A 26,160-nucleotide genomic window follows, 5' to 3' on the forward strand; every position below is an offset into this window, starting at 1 on the left:
TTCATATTGATTCTTTTTTGCAGATAAAATATTCATTTGTGCCCGCCAAAATATGAATATTCTTCAATCAAAGATTAATTCAGTAATATTAATTTAAATTATTTAGGAAACGTGTGAAATAATCTTTACCACATGAGAGCATTTTTCTTTGTTGATCGAAGGAAGATGACGTAAGGAATATTTAAAAGACAAATATATGACTTGTGACTAAAACATCAACTTGGCAGTGAGAGAGTAGTCACTTTAAAAAAAACGGAAAGAAAAACTTTTAGAAAGACGAAGTGAGGATAAATTTTTTTATAAACTTGGAAGATGATTCCAAACGTATCATTTCATGTTTCAACCGCAGTTATTGAGTATGCCATTCAGACTTTTAGCATGCGTCATTTTTTTGTACTGTTTAGTCTGTTTAGTGATGAAATGACTTTTGTTCCCGTTATAATGACGTTATGCTGTTATCAGACGTGAAAGTACAAGCAAAGTAGAGAAGTATAAATGTACATCTGTTTTTCTTCCGATCTTCATTATGAATAATTGTCTAGATTGCATTTTACCCTGGCGTGTAAGATTTTATTTCTAGAGGTCTGCTTTGCTATGTCACTAAAAGAAAAACTAAAGAGAGTTACTATCAGACTTATGAAGCTGAAATCAGACAGCTTTGATTTATTTATGAATGATCAGACTCGCCGTAAAGTATGCTTTTTAAACAAATAGTTATCTCCTTTACGAAGTCAATGTTAATACACAGTCCTGTAGACAATCACGTTTTCTTGCAGATCGAAACATTTTTAAACAGATTTGTTGTCCTTATATGGTAGTTAACTCTGAACGAACGTTTCCGAACGAAAGCTTCACTTAATAATAGGTGAACGACATAAAGATCGTGTTCATGGATCTTCACGAAAAACACTGTAAGTGTTCTCCAAAAGAAAATTTTGTGCTCTCCAAATGCGTGTTGTTGTCCATCTGTTGAGAACGAAAAAGTCAGCTCAAAAGTTTATGTTAATAACACCAAAGCAATTCCTCTAGAAGAGAATGCTAATTTAATAAGCCAGGCATTCGGTTGAACTAGCGATATTTCCATGCCGTAGATGAGAAAGTCCATTTTAAGCTCCGCAGTGTTCCGTAGCGCAGTTTTATTTTACATATATATTCAGGAAGACCTTTGATTCCGATCCTCTTGTAACCCGAAGGACAATATCATTGCTTTTAAGACATTATCGCCCTGTTTACCATCGATCGAGTCTTCTTGATGCTTATTCCTTAACATTTCAAACTCTTTATAGGTGTTTTTTGGTTCTAAGTTCAGAATTCTGCTGTCTAGGAGCGATCACGACACACGACGCCATGTTTGTTTTGGATGCTGCGATCAATTTTCTTTTTTCTCTCCTAGCCCCTAGAATGTGCATTGAACCAAAACATAATAGGTACCAAAGAAATCTCTGGGGAGTGGGAAAGAGGAAATTTCTTAGTATTTCAAAGGGCCACTTGCCTCACCTACCCTGCAAGGGAGTTTATACGCACATATTGTGTCCAGCTGACATCTGAAGGCCACGATTGCAATCAGATAAAATCAACTAAATTTAGTTCACAAAGATATAAGTGGCCTCAAGGTATCACCAAGTTAATTAGGTTTCAGCAAGGGTTCAGACATTATTTTGTATGAGTTCCTCTCAGTATTATGGTAATGACTTGGTTATAAGTAGAATCAAGCCTGAATCTTGTGAAAAAAATTTGCTATGGTATCGCCCATTTTAATTCATCGAGTTTAAAATATCTACTCGCGGATCAACAATGTGCACACAAATGAAATCATTGACAATGGGCCATATTCTGATCTTCTGGCATTATGTTTTTTTTCTCTTAAGAGATTTAAAACAACTAAAATAAAAACAAAGAACGAACGTAAAGGTAATATATTGCAAGCAATCAGTTAAGCATACGTTTTTAAGATAAGGCTCAAAGGGTTTTTAAGTCTCCTCTTATAACTAGCACAAGGAAACATCTTCAGGTCTAAATGTGAAAATACTTCAAAACATGGGGTTTAAAACAGTGTACATAATCAGTACCATTTATCAAAAAATAGGATGCAAAAAGCCCAGGATGGTAAACCACATTGAATATTGATACGCTCCGAAGCTTGTTGTCAACGTAAGAGCAGGTAGTTCCCATCGGAAGTTAAACCTCTGAGTACTTAAAATAAACAATGGCAAAATTTACAAAGCAGAGAGCAATTTAAATAAAATACAATTTCAACAGACTTCGCAATTTTTTTTAAGCTGCTTCTTTTGTGACTGAGTTAAATATGCTAGAAAAGAAAAAGAAGAAAGATAAATGCTCAGAGGTGCTTATTTAACAACTTTGGAACCCCATCTGTCGGTTGACTGGTAGTCATTAATTAACTTGAGCATTCTTAACTTCACCGGCTTATTATAGTGCAATATTTATGTCAATATGTTAATTATTAGGTAGATAACTAGAAAACTATAGCAAGACATAAAACGTGTTAATTCAGTAGTCATACAAGCAATAAAAACATGTTAAAAACTAGTCAGTTTTGGTTGATTTTGTATCATGCTATGCACTATGAAATGTGACCAATGCTTTGAAAATTCAGGAGATTATCAGCACAGAATGTTGGTGACAACCTGCATGCCTGAACTTGCCGGAGGAACACGACTCAGTAATATTCAATAGTAAAAGTTACTTCAACTGTAGGCTGCGAATGATTAAGATATCCAAAAACTGGGTGTGTTTTTATGTGGAAGTTATTCTACCTTATAAATAAATATTGAACCTTTGGCCATTAGATATTGCTCCTCTTTACCAATGTTAACGGCATTCAGAAAACATAATTCGAACAGTATATTTCGTCAGACTAAATCATGAATAAATTGCAAAACCACTGAATTTGAGGAATAATATACAGAATTCCTTTAGTAGTTGAGCGGAAATTCTTAACCTAGAGAGCACTTACCACTCGTTCACTGAATAGTAATTTCTACCAGTATCCATTTGTATTGACGAACAGCTTTCAATTAGAAGAAACTCAGCGAGGACGTATTTTACGAAGGAAATGATAAAATGACAAGTTCGTATTAACTGTAATTTCACGTGTACAAAATATCAAATCGTGACATGTTAGGGATCCATCGATTTGTTCTTAGGTAATGGCTGTTTCAAGTTATTGTGTTGGTTTTCTGGTTTCATGGTTAACCTGTGTCATTGATTAATTCAGTATGTGTTTTCGTTGATTGGTTTCTCTTTGTTATTTGTCCTCGCAACGTTTTCAAACTGCGACGTTCCTTAACTATCAACAGGGCTTTTTTTTTTTTTAAAGCAAACCTCATCCACAAAAACGACCATCAAAGTCGATAACACTTGTTTATTGATCGATAAGTATAATGAGATCACTATCAAGACAGTCCCGTAAATTTCGCTATCCTTTCCGCACACCAATCAGCAGCGCACTGTTCAATGCAATCTTTGAATTAGAACCAGGTAGAATTACATAAAAACGTTACGCTCACTACGATCTATGGCCTCTTTATAGAAAGTTAGAGGTTGTGATAAAATGGCACGAGAGAGCTTATTTTAGAGAAATTGAAGGAAAACCTTGCATTAAGGTAAGATTCCACACCTGGCCATCTGGACAAACATTTTTTCTGCGTTTTGTTGTGTAAGATGCACGCAAAATTAAATTCTTGTTTACACTTTATTTGACAATATGAATCATCCCTAATGTAGTAAAAAGGATTATTCCAAAAAAAAAAAAAAAAAAATGAGAGAGAGAGTTTCCATCAAGAAATATTCAAATAATATTCACTTTTTGAGAATCGTTTGTCCTCATTTCAATCACATAGACCCTTCATGTTTTTGTTCGGTACATGTATGCTGTACTGAGGTTAAACTGTGCAAAGCAATGTGTAGAAAAAGAAGGAAACTGAACAAATACGACTTCTTTGTTCTTTGTGTTCAATCTTTGCTTTCTAAGAAAAGAAAACAATTTCCTTTTAATTAATACAAAGAAATATCGACAAGCTAAGTTGAAATGTTTGCGCAGGTTTAGTCCAAGAGTTGGGTGCATCATTGCTTTCTTTCACGACATCCAAGCTAGTGAAATGGCTAGGTTTGTGTTCCTTATCTTTGTGATTTTTACGATTCCTCGTTCCACCTTTCAGTTCCCGGAGGAAGGTAAGCGCATGTGAACCCTCTCGTCCTTAATTGGGAAGACAGGCCTCCAAGGAAAGAAGGGCTGTGAAATACAAACACCTCGATGGCACCTCTTATTTTCAGTGTAATGTTTTCACTCTCTTTTTCTTTTGGTTGCATATTGGGAGCAGGAATGGCCTAGTTAACTCTTTAACCGTTCGAGCCCTACCATTGTGTTTGCCGATTTGATTCCAGCTTACAGCCATTTGTTGGTTGAGTCTATTTTTCCTCATTTTATTCTGTTCCTCCCCAAACTCAGATCTTCCTCCTTCCCGGGAAACAAGCACGTATTCTAGGGGTTCCGGGGTCAGAAAACAAATAATATCTAGTGGCTTAACTCTCTAGGCAACTGAAGTTCATGTTGAGTTCAGTGTGCAATTTCCTTTGGTTCTGTAAGGAACTTTCCACCAGCTTGTTTCACTTTGTTTTTATTGTTGTTTCTTCCATCTAGTTTCATTTACACCTAAGGTACATAGTGATTTGTGGGTGTGCCCATGCCAGGAGTTATTTATTCTAAACATGATTAGTTGGCTCAACTAGTTCGTTCTAAACATGAGATGTGCCATCAATCGGAATTAATTCTCAAATTTTCCACTGAAAGGGCCCTTTCTGTTCTCCTTTTGGTATTGCCTGGACGTTTCAGATCGTTTTCTTTCAGAAAACATCAAAAAAAAAGTTTTCCCTCCCAATTCCAGTTTCCTTTCTTACGTTCTCCGGGATGCAGTTCGGAAATTCCTCATGCAAGTTGCCTGGTCACCTTTTAGAGCTTTCGCTTTATTATCTACACACGACACAATCTTATTACCATTTTTACTTGGATCCTAACATCAGGATTATCAAAATTCATTTTTCACAGAAAATGGCGAGGAATCACTTCATGAAGGTGACATTAAGCTGTCTCTTAATCAGCAAAGAGCCCTTAAGCTGTTTGGAGATCCAACCGCCCCGGTCTTGGGCGCTAGAGGAATAACAAATAACAAGAAGCTACTGTGGGTCCCGAACGTGGTTCCATACAACATATCACGTGAACTAGGTACACTTATCCTTTAACCAGTCACAGTCAGTCATTGATATCGAGTCTCAGATAGTGTCCAATCCCCTGTGGGAAAAAAGGTGTTGGTTGTGCATTTTACCACAATACCAATACGCGCGTGTGCTAACGACATTGTCCATGCTAGTTTTGAAGATTTTAAAACTTTTTTGTACGCTTTTATGAGCGTTGTTAAATTTTCGTGCACTAAGAGTTATGGGTAAATGCTCCAATTGTTAAGTTTTCGTGAGCTAAGAATTATGGGTAAATGTACCAGTCGCCATCTTTTTGCACTTCGGAGGATTTCGATATACACTATAGGTTGCGAATAATTTGTACCATAAGCAGCTGAAAAAATACAAATAAACCGTGCAGCAGGTGTTAATAAAGGGTGGCCAAGTTCTTCTAGCTCTTGACCCTTTTGTTTCTCGTTCTTTCTCACGAAGAGTTAATTTGGATCGATGGAAGAATGACATACCCCACTTTTTTAAATTCAGATGTGAATATTTAGTCTTATCGTTATGTAATATGAGATAGCATTCTTTATTGTTATAACATGATTCATTATTAATAGCAATTTTGGGAAATTAGATTGCGGACGCAACAGAAACGACATGTATGCTAGCCCGTCCGCCTTTTGATAAAATATTATAATAAGTTGTTCTTCTCTATAGCTGTTGTTTGTCCTCCGTGTTTATCAAAATACATCAGACGCCTCATGTTTTAAGACTGCTCGAAACAGTTTATGATGAGTAACCTTTTTTAATTTTTGTCTTTGTGATAAGTGTTCTTGTAGGATCGTTAACCCTTCCAACTAATAGTGATTTTTACATCCCATTTGCCACAGAGGAATTATAATTTCGGTATTGTTGTTGCAGCAGCAGCATGCTTGTGTCATTGACAGAAAATTCATTTTCTTATCTATTTGCCAGGTTAAAACTCGTACATCTAATTATTGTCGGAGTTGTTCTGTTGTTGTTTGTTCTATTTTGTTTTCAGTTTTGTTTTGTTTCGTTCTGTTGTTGTTTGTTTTGTTTTGTTTTGTTCCGTTCTATCCTCACGGCTCTGTTTGGTTTTGCTTATTTTTTGTTTTGTTTTGTTTTTTTCTAGTTACACATAGCTGACAACCACCGTTGACATTGTTGTTTCAGATGAGAATCCCACGGCCAAAGCCGTTATTCTCAGCGCCATGCAGGAATGGGAACAGAGTTCTTGCTTGAAGTTTGTGAGACGAACAACCCAGAAAAACTTCATTGAGTTTTTCAAAGGAAGCGGGTAACATAATGTTTTGTGAAAACAGGCACAAATACACAAACGTAACCGGGGGGTGTGGGGCGGTTGTAACTGGGAACGATGGGGGAGGTGGCTAGGAATTTAGGAACGTTAAGGGAATGTCAGGGTATAAAGACTGTTATGCAAAGTTTTTTTTCTTTGGCATAACAGTACCTTAAGTAAATAGCATACTAAGCAACTTTTTCTCAGTAGAAAAAAAAAGGTTCGGGTATATTTAAACGGTAAATTAAGTCATTAAGTTCATGATGTTAGGAGTTAATTTTGACATCAGACCCAATTAAATGAGATTCTCAATCAATGCTTTGCTTTAGCCCAATCTATATGAAAAAAATATATATATATATTTCTCGTCATTTCTCTAATCAAGATGCTGGTCGTATGTTGGACGGCAAGGTGGAATGCAGCAGATTTCGCTGGCCAGCGGTTGCTGGCACCAAGGGACTGTTGTTCACGAGATTGGTTTGTATTTTGGACATCAGTAGAGATAGTTAATTTAGGGGGGATGAAACTATGTTTTAAATTCTCTAAAAACGTTCTGATTGGAGCTAAACAAATACTTCCAAAGAAAAAAACAGGAAACTCCAATTAAGGTTGGTTTACCGTAAATCCTTGAATTAGCACCCCCTCTCCCCCTCGAATAAGCGCCCCCTTCGAAAAAGCGCTCCTCCTATCGGCCGAAATTTAAAATAAACGCCACCCCTTGAATAAGCGCCTCCCTCCCCTCCCCCCCCCATTTTGCGGACGAGTAATGAAACAACAAAGGATGTATAGTTTTCGTCATGTAGTATTAGATTTGTACATTGTTGCAGTCTGTGAACACGTTAAGTGAACACGTTGAACATGTTAATCATCATCATCATCATCATCATCATCTTTATTTAAAAACACGGTAAATACATCAGGCATTAACAATTTGATATAAAAGCTCCAACGTTTTACGAAAGACTATATATATAGATTAGTCTTCTATAATTCAAAATATTGCTAACTATTAAAGTACACTGTTAAGTACTAACGGTGCCGCGATTTAAACTTAAGAATCAGCTTTTTATGTCAATAAACTGAGCTTATGTTGTTGTTTACGCGCAGACGATTTATTAAAAAAAAAAACGATCATGTCAGGCCACGATTTGGAAAAAATTAAATAAGCGCCATCCTCCCCCCGTCTTCTCCTAAATTTGAAATAAGCGTCCCGGGCGCTAATTCGAGGATTTTACGGTATTTCGGTTTCAGTTTTGCTTTGAGGTCAACGCAGATTACAAAAAGAAAGTTAACAATGCAAATAAATGATAGGAAAATAAAACAAGAAAAAAAAAAGGATTTGTATGGGGTGATTTATATGTTTCACATTGGAAGTCCAATTCGAGTCAATAACAATGAGGCAATTTTAACGAGAGAAAAGGGCGCATATACAGGTAAGGCCAAGAGATTATGATCCTGGTAATGCAATGTACGAGTTTTTGCTATAAGTGTAAACGTCAATAATTCGTTATTGTGTGTAACTATTGACCGCTGCAGGGCACGCTATGGGATTCTGGCATGAACAGAGTCGACCTGATAGAGATTCACACGTGGAAATTATTTGGAAGAATATACCAGAAGGTAGGGATTACCTTTCATGTCAACGGCTGCTAAAACGTGCCATGAGTTCATCTAAAGGCAATCACATGATTATTTCGAATGCCATGTAGAATGAAAAAGTACCAGTCATGTTTTCAATCGCTCACAAAATTGTATGGCCCATGCTATTCAATTTTGAAGGGCATTTTGTGAAATTCGAGCGAACTGTCTGGTTCCATGTACAAAAAGAACTCCTTAAATTATAGTCCATTTTCTAGGCTCAGTTTATAAGCTAATTTAGCCTTAAATTTAGTCCAAATTTCGTGCCCTGCAATTAAATATGCTATTGAAATGTATTATTCGTGACATTTAAACTCAATTGTCGATGTCTGTTCCATCTCTAAGACCCGTGCTTCCAATTAAAACTTCATATTTGAGGATTTTTTATTACTATTAATATTTATTGAGCTCATTTATCTGACTGTAGTGTTGTGAAGCTACTAAGGCATGTCATCAGAACACTCTGAGTACACGTCCGCTCGCTGTCTCCCGCTCACACACACTCACTCAATTTCCGGATGTACATGAACTTCGCTGTGCAAACGCTGTCCTAATACACTACACCGCGTGTTGTAATTAATATGCATGATATCTTCCAGCGGCATTTATTTTATAAACCACGATTCGTCGCCAATCTGACCAGAAATAGCTTTCACAGTTGATTGTAAAGGTTCTTGTCCTATTCAGACAAGAAACACAACTTCCGGAAGTACAACAGAACACAGGTGGACTCCCTGGGAGTTCCTTATGATTACCTGTCCGTCATGCACTACTCGTCTACCGCGTTTGGCAATGGCCGAACCACCATCATCGCCAAAGAACCGTCAGTCGTTCAGCTTGGTCAGCGGATCGGTCTAAGTCCCATGGACATCAAGCAGGCAGACTTGTTATATGAATGCCACGGTAAGCTGTACTATGAGACTAGAAGTGGGTCGGTCGATAAACGTAATCCTACTGTTAAGATATCACCCAAAGCATGCATACCCTGTGAAGAGGCTCTCTTGTCGAGGATGGGGGAAGAGAAAGATAGAAGAGAAAGGAGGGTAGAGCCCCCACGCCCCAGCCCCCACACTATTCCCCACTCGGCCACTTGGCTCTGAGCCAGTTCATTCTTGGCCCTTCCATCGATCCGCGGTCAGACCCTTCCAGCCGGAGCCTGTTCACCGGCTTAAGCATGCATGAAGCTGTGGCACTGCGGTACTTCTGTACTATGTCTGTGGATATAACCCTAATGTATTTCCATTCAAATTAAGGTGATTCCCTAGTAAAAAAACCCGCCATAGATTTCCGATGAAACTTGGTATGCTGTTGTTACAGGACAAGGAGATATTAAAAACGTAGTAAAAAGAGTGGGTCACCGTGCTTTTTTTCACGCCACAATGCTGACAAATACGGTTATTTAGGTGACTTTTAGTAATCTCCGTGCGCAACAAGTAAGCTCGATTATTTTTCAGTGCAGTGTGTCATATCAAACAGAGTTTGACTTTCTTTGATTGTTTATTCATCTACGTCCCAGAACAAATGCCTTCCAATACCCTGCATTTTTTATCCTTTAAAGGAAACATAATTTGGACATGCGCTGTTGGGCCCGTTATGTCTCCCTCTGTAGTATTTATTTCATTTGCCAAAAAAGTAGCCATAGATTTCTGCTATTTTTATTCTCAGTCATTGAGGATATTGTTCTCATTGAAATTATGAAATAAAAAGTGGGGGTCACCGTGCTCGTTTAAGAGAAAAGGAGCATTTACTTCGCTACGAGCATAGTTTGAGGGAAATCTCTTACGTTTTGTACGCGCGCGGTCTCATATGCGCGCGCTAATGACGCGAAAATCGTGCGCAGTAGGGATGCGCAATGCAATACTAAGAAATAACCTTAACCTCATTGATTACCATTCTTAATCGATGCTGTTTGCTTTTCTAAGCAACATTTTGATTATGACTTGTTTTACAATTTTAAACTCTACACTTTTGGTATAGGAGAAGGATTGAAGACGTCAATCATGCACATTTTACTGTCGCTTGAAGCGACAGTAAAATCTCTTCATTTCATAACAACCAGTGTCGAAGCGGTTTCTAAAACATAAAACAGCAGTTATCTATTTTCGTTTGCCTTCGGCGCTATTTCTAATTTTATTTTTTATTTCACTTTATAGCTGAACCTTTTGACAAACATGGATTGTAAAAAATTTATGTATTGAGAGTTAAGAATTGCAATTGCAAGTGAGTATTGCCTTTTTCTTTAGGGACAACCACCAGACCTCAAGTGATCCCCTCCCCTCAGCCACCCCCTAATGGTAAGCAAAGAGAAGTGTAAAACACTGACACATATAGACCATAATTCGTTTTTTTGCGGTCTTAAGAATAATCGAAGGCGAGATAAGGTGTTATCGGTAGAAGAGGCCGAAGGCTGGGGCTTTTAATTATTTATTCTGAACATCGAGAAAAGGGAATCCTGTGTTTTTCAGTTTGTTACGAATTGCTGGAAAGAAAATTCGAATATAAGTTACGTTTAGTTAAGTTGTGGTTGAAATCTAGCCACAGTTAGTATGAACACTCATTAAATGGGACGGAGACAGTTCCTCCTATTGTTTTCTCGATCATCTTAGCTTTGCTTTCTTGGATTTTATCATATGTTCCATTTTTTTTCTTCGACAATTCGTGCTTGGGCTACGAGTTTACTGACTGGTAAATTGTTACAGCTAAACCACTAAACCAACCAACGTGGTTCAAAAGAAAAAAGCCTACAGAAAGATTGCGAACACTTGTGATGGCGATTGCTGTGGTGATATCCTAGTCTTCATGCTACCCACATTGCGTTATTAGCTTTCTCCCGGCAACAAACTAGTAACTGTAAATTACAAATATTTTTGCCTATTTGTATTTTCGGTTGCTTCCGCAGACCTCGATCCCAGCAAAAGTTGGCGAAGTTAATCGAAAACTGTTCTCAGCTTCGTATCTCAACTAGTCTTATGTATATATCTCCTGTCGTCACGTACTCTTACATAGTTCTATGAGAAAGTGTATTATTTGGAGATTGATATCTGAATATAGCTATAACGAAATATGAGGTCTTTTAAATTTGTATGTGAACCTTAACAAAAGGCTTATCGCCTTAAGTAAACCGTATGTCTTATTCACCTGCTTCAGCTAGATCATTTTATTTTCTATTTCCCGGGAGGTCCTGACGACTGTACATTTGAAAATGGCTTATGTGGATAGACTAATGTCGATGGAGACTATTTTGATTGGACGATTCGCATGGGTAAGACCCCCAGTGGAAATACCGGTCCCGCGACCGATCACACGACTCTCCGCTTTGGTGAGTTTAATAATACGCTTAAATGATACACTTAATGATTAATCATTACCAAATGATTGTAAAAGTTTCTAAGGCCCCGTCCACGCTACACGAGGGAAATTTGAAAACGCAGCTTTATTTCTAAGGTTAAGCCTACCGTTCACACTAATTCGTCTCGAAAACGGAGCTTTTATTTTCGAAAACGCTCTTCAAAAAATGCCGCCTTTGCGGTTTATTGCGGACGGAAAACACTTTGAAAACGGGGGCTTCGAAAACGATGACGTGTTGATAACCATGTGTTAAACCCTAGCCCTCAAGGGTGCACTCAAACGTTTCTGCCGCTAGTGATTGTTGCGTGTAATCAAATTCTACGGCGTAGTACTGTAATATGAGCTTCAGAGCTTCAATTTAGAGCTTCAAACTATAGTAATCCTTGTAAGTCTAAATCTTGCTTAAGACAATTAGTCAAGAAGTTATCATGCATGCAGGTACTCCCTTACATGGGCTATATGGGTGGCCCCAAAGGGTATGGTTTTTCAGCCGTTTTGGTCTTTAATAGGGTATCGATTTTGGCCATTTTGGTCATTAATAGGGTATGGTTTTTCCACTCTAGTCTTGATATGGGTATGTTTTAAAGAAGAAACTACGTTTTCATCATTATCGATGAGACCATCGCCAAAAACCCTTCGTAAACATTGGTCTGAACCAGGGAACTAATTATAAGGCAGGTCTGAAACAGTGTATTAATAAAGGGTCAGGTCGTCATAAAGAGAGTATTGAATTTTTGGTGAGGTCGAAATTAGGGTAGGGAAATCACAGATTTTGATCATAAATAGGGAATAGGGTAAGGGTTTTGGGAAGCGGGCCGCACACCCCACCCCATTTTGGGAGTGCCTTTCCGGTCTCTCCATTTACGTATGCTTTTTACTACAAATTCCGAGAATGCATCAGAAAGAAAATTGATAATCTGCATCCAGATGTCTTCTACATAAATGAATATATTAAAAATATGGATAAATTTCTCAACAATTTGTTTTTTCATGCTTCTTCACAGGATTTTTCATGTACATCGAGACCTCAAAACCCCGCAAACTCGGTGATTATGCTGTCCTACAAAGCAAGCTCTTTCCGCTACCCAAAGAGCGGTGTTTACAGTTCTATTATCACATGTATGGAGATGACATTGACACTTTGAAAGTGATATACTCACCAGATATGCTCGATAATAATGTAACGATTTGGGAAAAAAGTCAAAACCAAGGAAATCAGTGGCACTTGGCGCGGGTTAACCTCAATTCCTATCTTCCTTACTGGGGCTCCCTCTATAGGGTAAGCTATCGTTGTGAGCTTTACCACTGAAGAAACAAATACCTGTAACGTGCCCATTTGTAAATTTATTGCGAAGAACCTAAATTACTGTCACGCCAAAACGCGGTAACATTTAAGTACAGACAGTGGAACCTCGATTGAATGAAACGCCAAGGGACTGGGGGAATGGAAATTCCTTCCATGAGAAACGCCTGCAGGGAATCATGGTAGTTGCATCCATCAAAACAAATATCCAGTCCAAGATATAATGAATACAACTACCATGATTCCCTGCAGGCATATCTCATAGAGGGAGAAGACCTTTTTACCCATAGGGCGGCCATTTTGAATACCACTGCTTTAGATCAGCTATCATGGATTGCTTAGGGGGCAAACACACACTAATTTGCCCCCCCCCCCCCCCCCCGCCCCTCGAGCTATTTGGAACAATGAAATTCAAGATGGCCGCCGTGTCGGTAAAAAGGTCTATTGGCCATTTGTTCGTTACATCGAAGGTTCGTTATATCGAAAACGTCGATACAACGAATTTGCGGAAAACAATCAAAATTTTCGTTATACCCCAGTTAATAATTGGTTTTTTTATGGTGTTACGTTGGACTACCAAACATTGCTGGATCTGAACCATTACTGAAAATAACAGTTGTGCTTTAATGACTATATGAAACTACAGAACACTGCACACATCTTTGCATAGCAACGGCACCGGAAAACTAAACAGGTCATGAAGCTACGCCGGTACACTGTAGAGATCTACAGTACACTGTAGAGATATGTACATACTAGCTACGGTACCGAAAAACTTAACAAGTCAACAAAATTTTAGCAATTGTAACAGACCTGTCAAATTTCACAACGAACAGGTCAATGAATAGCGTAACAACTGAAAACTTGAACTACAGAAAACTACTTTACTTTAGTTTACCACTAAAATTATTAATCAAGACGCTCAATCAAAAAATTCTTCCAATGAAGAATGTCTCATTTGTCATTTGTTAAAGTACGTCCTTTATTGAAGGAAGGGACTTGCAATTGCCAAATGCATAATGAACATGAACAGCAACTTAGTCAGCAGAAAACTACTGAACTGTACCAGTAATATTGCAAATGACGACACCTAATTTTAAAGAAGATTCTTCCAATGAGGACTGCCTATGTTTTTTTTTTCTTGTCACGTTTTGACATTACTCGGTTTGGGTGATGCAGATCAGTTTTTTTTTTTTTTTTTTACAAATAGATAAAGGGAGCTAAGGTACATTGACTCCTTATTTTCTTTGTTTCTATTCAGATCAAATTTGTTGGCATTCGAGGAAACGGTTATCAAGGAGACATTGCTATTGATGACGTATTCTTCACAGATGGAACGTGTCCATAGCCGAGTATTGACGCAGACACGTATGATGTTTGAGCTAGTGTCCTAGTGTTCATTTTGTATCTATCCATCCATCCGTCCGACCGTCCGTCCGTCCGTCCACTGTCCTTCTGCCCGTCTGTCTGTCTGTCTGTCTGTCTGTCTGTCTGTTGATTCGTCAGATGATGATCTTTGGTTTGCGTAAAAGCATTAAAAAAAATAGAGAAGAAAAAGAATACCTATAATGATCAGCAATCAGGACACCGTTTCGCCTCACCCCCTCCCCCCTCTTTAACAACAGTCTCCACGTTTTAACCTGGATAAGTTCGCCAAACTTCGATATTACTGTTTCAACATTTCCTTCCAGCTCATTTAAAATCGCCATCTAATTAATATTTTCGTTTCTTTTTTCAGATTAAAATAAAGGCGACTACATTGGAGCACAGAACAAATGTTAAAACAAAACGTCTATGATACCTCTTTTGACTTCTTCATGAAGTTTACTAATTATTGTGAATCGAATAAAATATTGGGGTGAGGAAGTAATATTGTGTGTTGTAATAATCAAGCCCTGGAAATTTCTAAGGATTGGCTGGGCGGGACTTCCATAGGGAGGGGGGCGGTTGACAAATAGCGGCCTCGCCAATTTCTCCTTTCCCTCCCCACATACTTAACCTAATCTTCGTCTTCCCCTGTGGGACACGAGGCAACAGGAATCTCTTTCCATTTAGTCCTATTTTGTGCAGCATGTCATGCGTCGCTCCATGTGACTTCTACTTAGGTCATGACAGTTCGGCGCCAGGTGGTTACCCCTTCCCACATGACAGCTGGAATATAAGAGGTTAAATATGTCGACCGTGACGTTTACGGCAAACGGCAAACGGCAAAAATTCCTTCTGATTTTCTTTTCTTCTAATCCTTAACTGGTAAATCACACAAAAACAAACAACGATATCCTCCTATTCATGCATTGCAAATACCACTCGATGAGCTGTAAATTTGAGCCCGCGATATGGTCACGTGATAATGGTCAGCGAATGCCTTGTTTTGACAGGTGTCAATTGACCATAACAGGGATGTCCAATATCAAGGAAGGACGCTATAAACCAAGCAAGGCTGCATGTCTCTTTCAACTTATTAGTACGGCTGCCATCTTGCGCGACTGCACCGCCTTCGTCGTCGTACGTACGCGCTCACGAGCAGTACGATAGCCATGATAACCATGAGAAAATCCTTTTCTTTCCTATATGAGTGTTCCGTTTGGCGTTTAAGAGAGAGTTTAAGCATGACGTTAACGGCAGACGTCAAACGGCAAAGATAACCTCTGAATTTTTATTCTTTTCATTTAATCCCTAAATAAATCACACAAAAATGGAAAAATGTCTCCTACATAAAAACAACATAAAAACAACAACAAAAAAAGCGTCCGACGCTTTACACGTGTACTAAAAGAGTCTGGGACGAGTATGCCTTTGTCGTCCCAAGATGGCGGTCGTGAAAGGCCTTGTTGTCTGTATCTTGGGTTTGCTCTCAGTTTGTGATGGCAAGCCAGTAAACACAAGTAGAACGCTTTCCCCTGAAACTGCAAATGAATCTATCAAAACGAAGAAACAGCTACTCGAAGATCACATCAAAGGTTTGAAACTTGAACGAGACGGCCATGTCAACAAAGACTACCACCACGAAGCTTTCCTCGGAAAGATGGTGGAAGATGGGACCCTGCTATTCGACAACATGGACGGTTACAGGCGGTTGATTGATCTTTTTCATCAGGTGGATAAAGATGGAGACCATTTAGTGAGCAGGGCTGAAATCACCGTGTGGATTCATGAAAAAATCAAAGAACACATCAAAGAGGCTCGTGAGAACAATAAGCGAATGTTTAAAGAGGTCGATCGAGATGGCGACGGTTTTGTTACATGGGAGGAATTTCGACAGAAGCTAAAAGAAGACAATGAAACTAATAAGCTCGAGGTCCACAGAGAATTAGGTAGGTTGCTTTAGATGGCTCAAATCTTTTTCGCTGCTCGAATATCTCGAGCAAGCCTAGTTTAGTCTTAAGTTTATGTACGTGGACATCAATATTGAACATCATGCAGAAGTGACATATGTTTTAGTTTAGGAGTTTGCGTACTTAAATAATTAAAGAGCTTTTATTATTGACTTCCAGGTATCGTATCGTGGGGAAAAGTATCATTGCAGCCCTACGGGCGACTAAATCAAAGCCCCTTAATCGTTTTGTTATATTAAATTTAAGCAATAGAGCACTTTTTCTGTGTTTGCAACATTAGCCATGCAAACCCGAGAGGGTGATGAACAAAACACTGACCCCTAGTCCATGGACTACCCTAATGGACTACCCAAATGGACTACCCTAAAATGGACTACCCCTGAAAAATGCTATTTCAGATGAGTGGTATGTTAAGAAGCTGCGATTATATACTTACACTGCACGGAGGATGCTTTTCTTTTCATTCTGCATCGCCTTCAGCCGCCATTTTGAATAAATATACTGAATAACTGCTGCACACAAAAAGCGGAGACTCATATCAAATCAAATATCTTGCTCCCATGTGATTTACTAAACTCATCAAATTCTTCATCTGAGGATTAATTCAAATATACGTACAATCGACAACGTCCAGTTGTAACTCAAGTTATAGCCTGCAGTACAGGCGGATTAGCGGGCTCTAGCATGATACACGAGCACGTGCGAAGCGCGAGAACAAGCACGAAGTGCAAGGCGAGATTTTTCTCGCCTCACGCTTCGCGCTCGTTCTCGCGCTTCACGCGCGTTCGTGTATCATGCTAGAGCCCGCTAATCTGCCTGTATTGCAGGCTACTCAAGTTGTAAGATGGAAACAGATTTTGTTATTGAAGGTTTTACCTGAGCTGTCCATGCTGGCATGTTCTGCTGACACTTCAAGTGGCTTGAATCTATGCGTTTTCTGTTCAGCAGTTGTTTTATTCTGCATAGTTATTCAAAATGGCAGCTGAAGGCGATGCAGAACGAAAAGAAAAGCATCCTCCATACAGTGTAAGTATATAATTGCAGCTTCTTAACATACCACTCATCTGAAATAGTGTTTTTTAGGGGTAGTCCATTTTAGGGTAGTCCATTAAGGTAGTCCATTAAGGTAGTCCATGGACTGGGGGTCAGTGTTTTGTCCATCACCGTATATTTGTACTCTCATCTAATTAAACACACCTATGGACCAATGAGAGTCAGTCATTTTATAAAATTGGATTTCGAATATGTACTACATATAAGTGATTGTAAGTGATAAGTGCCAGAATTACATGTACACTGTACGTGTATGTCAACACTTACCGTGTTTTCACGAGAGAGGTTTGCTACAGTTACTGCTTACTGAGGTTTAGTAACTAAACCACAGTTATTAGAGAAGCTGTTTACACAAAACTAATTAACTAAAGTAGACCACATACAACGGATGGTTTGAGGTTTTCTCAGAAAGCAATTGCTGCAATGTTGCTCAGAAACTGTGGGAGAATTATAAAATTTGACTTTACCCCAATGCTGAACGCAGATAGTTGCCAATTTGCTTGCGGTGATGTCGAGCCAAACTCTCCTTAAATGTAAAGCTTTGTAGATGAATAGTGGAAACAGAATTTTGATATCTCGCTGAGCCTCTTCCCACAAAAAACCTGAAATGGCATCTGTCACGGAGCCCGGGCTACATTAATGTTTACTGGTACTTCTTCTTATTCGGGACTGCTTTAAATTCTAACATTTGCTTTTTTTCTCCGTAGACCTCAATCATGAATTTTTCTCTCTATTTGTGGTAGGTCTTCTTCTAATTGCACCTGCCTGTACACTGCTACTAGGCTACTGAGCTTCTAAGAGAAAGGAAATGCTTACAGCACTTGACGATGAATGGCGAAGAGCAGTCTGCAATTTCTTTGCCTAAACCTGAGTTTATTTAGCTTTTTTTGCCAGTTGACTTGAAACCTCAAACTCTAATTGCACCTGCCTGTACACTGCTACTAGGCTACTGAGCTTCTAAGAGAAAGGAAATGCTTACAGCACTTGACGATGAATGGCAAACAGCAGTCTGCAATTTCTTTGCCTAACTCACTCACACTCACTCACTGCCCATTGTGCCCACTGGCACATAGGCTAGCAACAAAGTTCTTCCACTTCTGTCTGTCTTTGGCCAGCTGTTGGATCTTGTTCCAGCTCTGTTTTAAGCCCCTCAATTCTGCCTCTACAGTACGACGCCATGTATTCTTAGGCCTGCCACATTTGCGCCTGCCTTCGGGAGTCCAGAATAGTGCTGTCTTTGTGATAGATTCATTATCCTTTCGAGTGACATGGCCAATCCACCTCCAGCGTCGTTGCATAAAAATAGTGCCCATGTCCTCCTGTTTGCACTGCGAAAGCAGATCCTTGTTGGAAATGGTCTGAGGCCAGAAGGTGCGAAGTATTTTTCACAGACCTTTGGTGTGAAAGGTTGACAGCTTTCCCAGATCACTTTCTAACATTTGCCAACATTCTGACCCATACAAAAGGGTAGACAGAACGCAGCTCTGATAGATCTTGAGCTTGGTATGTGTACTGTACTGTGATGACTGCCACACATTGTTCAGCATCCTGAAGGTGTTTCTGGCTTTGTTTAGCCGGCTCTGGATGTCTAAGCCTGCACCACCATCTTGCCTGATGATGCTGCCCAAGTATTTAAACTGATCGGTCATTGGGAGGTCTTTTCCATTCACCTTGATGGGCTGAGGGTTAGAGATGTTAAGGGTCATGACCTCTGTTTTGGTGAGGCTGATGTTTGGTCCCACCTGGTGTGCATATTTACTTAAAAGGCTGGTCTTCTCTTGCATGTGGCTGTGGGTGTGAGAAAGCAGAGCTAAATCATCCGCAAAATCTAGATCCTCTAAGGTGGAGAAGAGGGTCCACCTGATGCCCCTGCGATGGTCTTCCATAGCGCGGCGCATCACCCAATCAATGGCTAAGTTGAATAGCAGTGCAGACATGTGCAGACCCTGTCTGACACCAGTCTTTACCTCAAAACTGATATCACTGTTCTCTACGCTACAAGTGAAGGCTTCATAGAAGCTCTGTATAAGTTGGACAATCTTCTGAGGAACACCATAGGCTCGAAGTATGTGCCACAAGCTGTCTCTGTGTATACTGTCAAAAGCCTTTTGGAAATCTACAAAGCTTATGTACAGCTGCCTCTGCCATTCGGTACATTGCTCAATGATGTTACGCAGTGTGAATAGCTGATCTGCACAACCCCTACCCCTGCAGAATCCAGCCTGTTCTTGCCTGAGCTGCTGATCTACTGCACTGGAGATTCGTTGGATGATAATCTTTGCCAGGATTTTACTTGGGGTGGATAGGAGGGTGACGCCGTGCCAGTTATTGCAGTCGCTTAGTGGACCTTTTTTGTGGATCTTTATGATGGTACCTTTGGTCCAGTCATCTGGCACTCTCTCCTGCTCCCACACTGCAGTAAACAGGGGCTGTAGAATCCTTGCTGAAAGTTCAGGGTCAGCCTTGAAAAGCTCTGCATTCAGGTTGTCTTGGCCAGAAGCTTTGTTGTTTTTTTAAGGTTTTTATGGCTGCAATGATTTCCTGCTTGTTTGGAGGATCTGTGTTCACATCCAGGTCGGTCTCAGCCTCTTGAATGTCAGCTTCAACTGTGGGTGGGGGTCTGTTGAGGACATCCTTAAAGTGCTCTGCCCAACAAGCCTCCTGCTCTCTTTCAGTGGTAAGCAGTCTACCCTGAAAATTCTTAACAGGGGCTACCTTTCTGCCCCCATACTTGCCACATACCAGTTTTGTGATTTTGTAAACCTTTCCCTGCTCTCCTCTGTTAGCTGCATTCTCTGCCTGCCTAGCAAGTTCATCAATATATGCGCATTTGTCGGCTCTTGCCATTCTCTTAACACTTTGGTCAGCCTCTCTGTACTGGATCTTATAGCGTTCTAGCAACTTTAAGGTTGCTGGCTTTATCCACTTTTTCTTCTTTACTGCCTTCTTAAAACCTAGACATGCCTTGCTGCTCTCTGTCAAAGTGAATGACACTTGCTTCCATATATTGTTGACTTCATCAGGTTCGGGCTCATCAGACAGAACCGCCAAGGATTGAAATCGATTTCTGAGTTGAGAGATGAAGGCATTCTTCACTGATGGCTCTTTCAGGTTTTTTCAGGTTTTGCCTAAACCTGAGTTTATTAAGCATTTTTTGCTGGTTGACTTAAAACCTACTTACATTAAGAGGAATCTTTGTCTATTTTTCTCTTCTTTACGGTACGTGCTGCTCGCGTGAACACTTAGTGCCAAGATATTGCGACAATGTCTGCTTTTCAGCTGGCTTTTCCTCGGTTACCATTGGTCTCTGAGTTAAACCATGCCTGATGAGGTGTTCAACTGTCAACAAACCTAGGTTGGCTTACTTTTGATTTTGCTGCCATTTACCGAGGTTTGCTACTGTGTTTACATGATTAAAAATTTCACTTCAGTAAAGTTAAAACAAAACCAAGGTAGACATCTCTTGTGAAAACGTGGGCATTGACAATTTTTACTTGCTTTATTAACCAATGAGCACGGAATGATCATCTGGCTCAAACTCAGAACAACCACACCAGAAATCAAGAACTCCTAGTGAATGGATAATTTTCAAAAGTGATATCTGTTTCAGTTGGCACTAGTTTCCTCTTCAGGAGCATGTGTAAAGCATTGTAATTTGATTAATTTTCATTTAAAAATGATGGAAAGGAGAAACAAAATACAGAAATGGTCTGAACTCTTGAAATCATTCATGCATGCTACATGATATTGTTTGACCATTATCTAGTTGACAAAGTTGCAAAGTTCATTTTTTTAACTTGGTGTTCCAGGGTAAAATTTCTTTCCAAATGCAAGGGTTTGATATTGCGTAAATGATTAACCAATTGCTCTAAAAGCAGTGTTGGAAACTAAATTTTGACAGCACTCGCCATTCAGGTGAGCAACTCTCAAAATGCTGTCGCCCGGTGTAATTTTCACTTACCCAGAAAATGCCTCTCCTATCCAAAAAAATCTCCCAATGATTCACAAACCATATGTTTTACAATTTCCCAAAAAATAGAATCGTGCTCGCCAAACGGGCAAATGATTGATGATTTGTACTTGCCCAATGCATTTCACACTTGCATTGGTGAGTAGGCAAGCATTAATTTCCTGCACTGTAAAAGGCAAAGGGCTATCACAGATGAAACAAAAAAGATTGGCTATTTAATTGTGTGTGTAAACAACTGGACTACCTTGTTGTATTCTTAGTTGCTCTCAAGGGAGAAGGGCATGCAATATTATTAAAAAAGTTAAGGGGTTTGTGAATGAGTCTGTAATTTATTAGTACGTCCCAAAACTAACATAGACCTGGTTTACATGTAAATGTAGCTTGTGAAAATTTGGTGAATATTCTTTTGTCATCCCAAAATCGATGGAACTCTTGAAGAAAAATTATCAGAATGATTATTGTTTCACTGTTGGATCTCACTGTTCCATATACATGTATCATCCAAGCTAATAAAATGCATGGAAAGTTACAGAGCAGTAATCTTGGACCTTTTTCTTACCCATTTGTAGATGACATCGCCAATCCAGAGGAATTAATTTCAGAATATTACAGTAAGTTTAGAAGAGGAGACATGAATCTCGATGATAAACTTGAGGAGACAGAGTTCCTGTACTTTGAACACCCTGAGCACAATCCACAGAGCATCAAGGATTTGGTGGAAGACATGATTTCAAATTTTGACAAAAACCAGGATAAGGTAAAAAAATTATCTTGTATTATGTTCAGGTGTCATTTAGTTAAAGAGACTGGTAGGTGCTTTGGCCTAATGACTGTGTTTGATTTCAAATTGGAAAGCGCTGGTCGGGTAGTTGGGTAGTGTTCTTGGACAAGAGAAGCTTTTTCTTCACTGATCACCGTGCCCCTCTCTGTCTCTCCATCCCAACGTAAGACTTCGCACTTACATTATGAATTGTCACATTGTGTTGTTCCAGAAAATATCCATACCCTCCCTAGGAAGGTTGTTTGCAACAAAAGTTAATTTCAAATGTGAAAAGGAGAAACTGGAAATTCTGTTTAATTACAGCTTCATACTTCCTTTATACATGTAGTTTCTGATGTGGGAATGTTAGCGAGAGAGGGGAGGAGAGGGTGAAGGAATAACATCCCACTGACAGCACTACAGTGTATAGTAACAGTAGCACTAGTTGCTTCATGTCACAGTGAGGAACTAGAGTTTAGTCCACACACCAGTGAGACATCACTCTGGGTCTCTGAATCACTATTAGAAGCCTGCAAATATTCCAGGGCTGGTGACTGGTGACTGACTGGTCGGGTAACTGGATTCTTGCCCAGTGGGCAAGTGAATGTTTTTGGAGTAAAGTGTGAGAAAACTCATTGGTGGGGGGATTGCCATATTGTAAGAGATAAAATTATTTCAGTTTTAATTTTAGCTTTTGAACAACTGATTATGCTAGTTTAAAGGACAACGTGGAATTCAAAATGATTTTCTTTGCACCCTACATGACTGTATACTAGTGGGAAACCTGTAATCCAACTTGCATGAATTCAGCCCACCGAGAATTTGGCAGTTAGATCCAAAAATGTTTTCACTGCTTCTCATATACATGTATGTGTGCATAGATACTGTGTGGCTGGCTTGGCTACATTGTACATGTATATGTTGTATGTTGTATGTTGTACAGTGTTGGCTTTGTAGCTAAATGGGTATTTGTAAGCATTTCAAGGTAACAGTCTACTAGACAGTCAAAGCTCTTGTAAGTGATCTCCTCAGAAATTCGAAAAAAAGATTGTGACTAGAGCTGGTTGCTCACAAGCGACTGCATGGTAAAATAATAGAGGGTGGTCGTTTACGAGAGCTTCAGAAACTCATTAATAATTCATGGAGAAAAAACAAAAGAAATTTATGTGTAATGAGTGTCTTTCTATCTGATATACATGGCCTAACTTTACGTTCAGTTTTTTACACCAAAATAACCCCATATCTAAATACTCTCGTAAGCGACCCCCTCAGAAACTTTGACAAAGTGGTGGTCACTAGAGCTTGTTGCTTATGCGAGTGGTCACAAGGAGAGCTTCGACTGTATAATGAAGAGCCTTTCAACTCTGTTGTAAATCCTACACACAGGTACTCACAAAGGAAGAGTTTGTTCACTTACCTCCAGGGGAAGTGGATACACAGGAAGATGCAGAGCAGGACAATGAATACATTCAAGAGTAGGTTTCCTTCATGTATTTGTTCCTGACTTACTCGACTTAAACCCTTTCACCCCGTGGGGGGCATGCACATGCAGGTCCTTTAGGAATGTCTCTTTAACTGTTGCTAGTCGAAGCCTGCTTCCATCATCTCCCCCTCCATTGACTGTCGCCAGCTGTTCTTGGTTAGGGATATTTTTTGCTAACAACTGTTGCAGTGATGCAACCTGCTTAGAATATGATGTGTGTGTGTGTGTGTGTGTGTGTGTGTGTGTGTGTGTGTGTGTGTGTGTGTGTGTGTGTGTGTGTGTGTGTGGCTGAGCATACATGTTTGCTATTAATACAAATTTTGGATGTATATAGACATGTATATATGTATGCACGTTTAGTTTTCACATATTATTGGTTTGAGTTCTACTGACAAAGCAACTTGTGCTGTACAGATGCTGCAGATGTAAGAATATTGACCATTCTATTAGTCAACTGTTAGCCAGGGTGATTACAATGTTTCTGAGAGGGGTACAATTCTTGATGTAAGGGGTTTCGGTAGAGTGGGGGGGGGGGGTTGGGGGGGTGGGGAGTTGTTATCAATTTAGCAAATTGACGTCAGATTTTTATGCATCTGTCATGTTATTGTTTATGAATTTCGTCAAGTAATGTCATCAAAATAAATTTGTAACTTTTTAAACAATGAGAATTTATTTTTAAGTTTAAAAAAAAAAAAAAGCAATGGTAATTCAGTTCTAAGATGTCTATTACTCACAAGAGAAATGAGACCCTCCTATAAGTTTTCTACTTTCATCTTTTTCAGACGTGAAAAAGAATTCACATCCATGGATGAAAACGGAGACGGTATAGTGACGGTTGACGAATTAACCAAGTACTTGGACCCAACCCACGAGCAGCGAGCGATTAACGAAGGCAACTATCTGATATCAATGGCGGACAGAAATCGTGACGACCACTTGTCAGAAAAAGAAATGCTTATGAACTACCAGCTTTTTACTGGGAGCACCATGGCTAACTATGTTGGATATCTACACGATGAATTTTAGAAGTATTGCTAAGCTTTGTTCGCTAGTTGTTTCAGGGAACGATTCTGTAATACCTGGCAATCAACTGGCTGATTTTGTAGGCCGGACAAAAGGAGTGTATTTTGTATTTTGTAGCCTTGCCATCTTAGCTTGTAAAGGAACAAATGGGTATAAGGGTATACGTTAAATGAAAGAGCAAGTGTATCGTCCACAGAGTAAATCTCGCTTCCGGTAGTAGTTCAGTTTGGTGCGTGGCTAACGCGCGTGACGTACACGTTTCGGACTCCCAATCCAACCTGAAGGGATAGCGTGGTTCCTAGCAGTCAGCTGTTTAAAGCAAATTTAAAGAGAATGTAATTATCCAACTTAAGGGTTTAAACTTGAGAGACGAGCAACGATTTAAAGACTTTCGTACTGCGTTCAAGAAAAGTTTTCATATTTGAATTTAAAGTAAGTCAACAATAACTTAGCTGGCTTAATTTGGCTCCAACTTTGTGACGAGTCACTGCTGAGTTATCTGCAGTTGTTTCAAAGCGAGCCAGTGTTGTTGTAGAACCTTTGACAAGTTAAGATACCGTAAACTGCAGCTTAAAAGCCCTGGGCTTATGAAACTTTGTGAGGGATTTTGAAAGGGCTAATAAACGAAGGGGCTTAACGGGATCCTAGTCAGCCACACCTTTGTTTTTGTTTGGGAGAGTTTGGCTATTAAATTTTATTCGGAGCATCTCGAAACGAAGGAAATCACTGTGAAGCTGATAAAGACAATTAAACATACTTTCAGGAACACAACTTATGGTAAAGCAATAAGATTTCGCTTCACCATGCAATATCAATTTTGCTTCACCATGCAATATCAATAATTTTGATGGCATCGAAAATGGGAGAGGCTGACTAGGGGCCTTTAAATCCAGGGGGTTTATAATCGGAATTAAGAAACGTTTTGCAATTGGCTATTTTGCAATTGGTTTATATCTTGGAGGGGGGGGGGGGGGGGGGAGGGGCTTATAATCCGAAGTGATATTTTGTTTGGGCCTTATAAGCAGCAGGGCTTATAAGTAGCAGTTTGCGGTATAGTTCTTTTTCATACAAGTTAATCGCATTTGAAAGTTTCCTGACCATATGCAACTTATGTTGGCCAACATTTATGTTTGCCAACACAAATTCATGTCAAGGAAGTAATTTGACATTCTTTGTATTTCACGAACGATGAAAAGAACACGCATTTCCGAAAAAAAAAAATTCTTTCAATAATTTGGTTTTTGACAGTGTTTTGAAAGTGACATGATTGTTTAAGGGGGTTTTAGGCCAACCAGGAATGACTGATTAAGATGAGGAAATAAATTATTGTGATTTCCTCGCTCGATATTGAACCTATGGCTTTTGGTTGAGAGGTACAACTGGCTTAAGATGATTAGGAAGATTGCTGAACCATTTATTAGCCATGGGAGGGGTAGTAAACTTTGGTCCCAGCAAGTAGGTTGGAGAAATGGAAGTCGAAAGCGAGAAAAGTTAATTAATATATACCTTAATGTTAATATGGTATAATTTGCAAGAAAACTGCCAACGGAGACAAGGAAGGGCAAGGAAATGATGCAAAACCTTAATAAAATAGAACTTTAAGAATACTACACAGCAACTTCTCTAAAGAAACCCTCTGAAACTGGCTAGTACTTTGAGGAAAGCTACCCTCCAAGCACTAGCAAGGCACAGAGCAAGAATTGAGTGCTAGTTTGATTAGAAGTTGAAAA

The 26,160-nt window shown here is 39.3% G+C and overlaps 1 protein-coding gene and 2 pseudogenes across 2 annotated transcripts; 2 read left to right on the forward strand and 1 right to left on the reverse strand.

Annotated features, from left to right (window-relative positions):
- Positions 1-4,108: 4,108 nt before the first annotated feature.
- Positions 4,109-14,535, forward strand: LOC110045992 (zinc metalloproteinase nas-4-like; annotated as a pseudogene). The gene is made up of 10 exons (XR_016205627.1): positions 4,109-4,194; positions 5,069-5,245; positions 6,394-6,517; positions 6,903-6,994; positions 8,054-8,137; positions 8,843-9,058; positions 10,399-10,449; positions 11,334-11,474; positions 12,508-12,782; positions 14,068-14,535. The product of XR_016205627.1 is annotated as a zinc metalloproteinase nas-4-like (transcript).
- A 1,035-nt stretch (positions 14,536-15,570) lies between these two features.
- LOC110045973 (45 kDa calcium-binding protein-like) lies at positions 15,571-24,841 on the forward strand. Its single transcript, XM_020751634.2, has 4 exons — positions 15,571-16,120; positions 21,734-21,921; positions 23,311-23,399; positions 24,190-24,841. Exons 1-4 carry the CDS (start codon positions 15,616-15,618, stop codon positions 24,431-24,433), a joined length of 1,026 nt encoding a protein of 341 aa, XP_020607293.1. The 5' UTR covers positions 15,571-15,615; the 3' UTR covers positions 24,434-24,841.
- On the reverse strand, positions 19,160-20,089 carry LOC110045974 (uncharacterized; annotated as a pseudogene).
- Positions 24,842-26,160: the final 1,319 nt, after the last annotated feature.

The sequence above is a fragment of the Orbicella faveolata genome, unplaced genomic scaffold, assembly GCF_042242905.1.
Source record: "Orbicella faveolata isolate gen_17 unplaced genomic scaffold, um_ofav_v1 contig_12, whole genome shotgun sequence".
NCBI lineage: Eukaryota > Metazoa > Cnidaria > Anthozoa > Scleractinia > Merulinidae > Orbicella > Orbicella faveolata.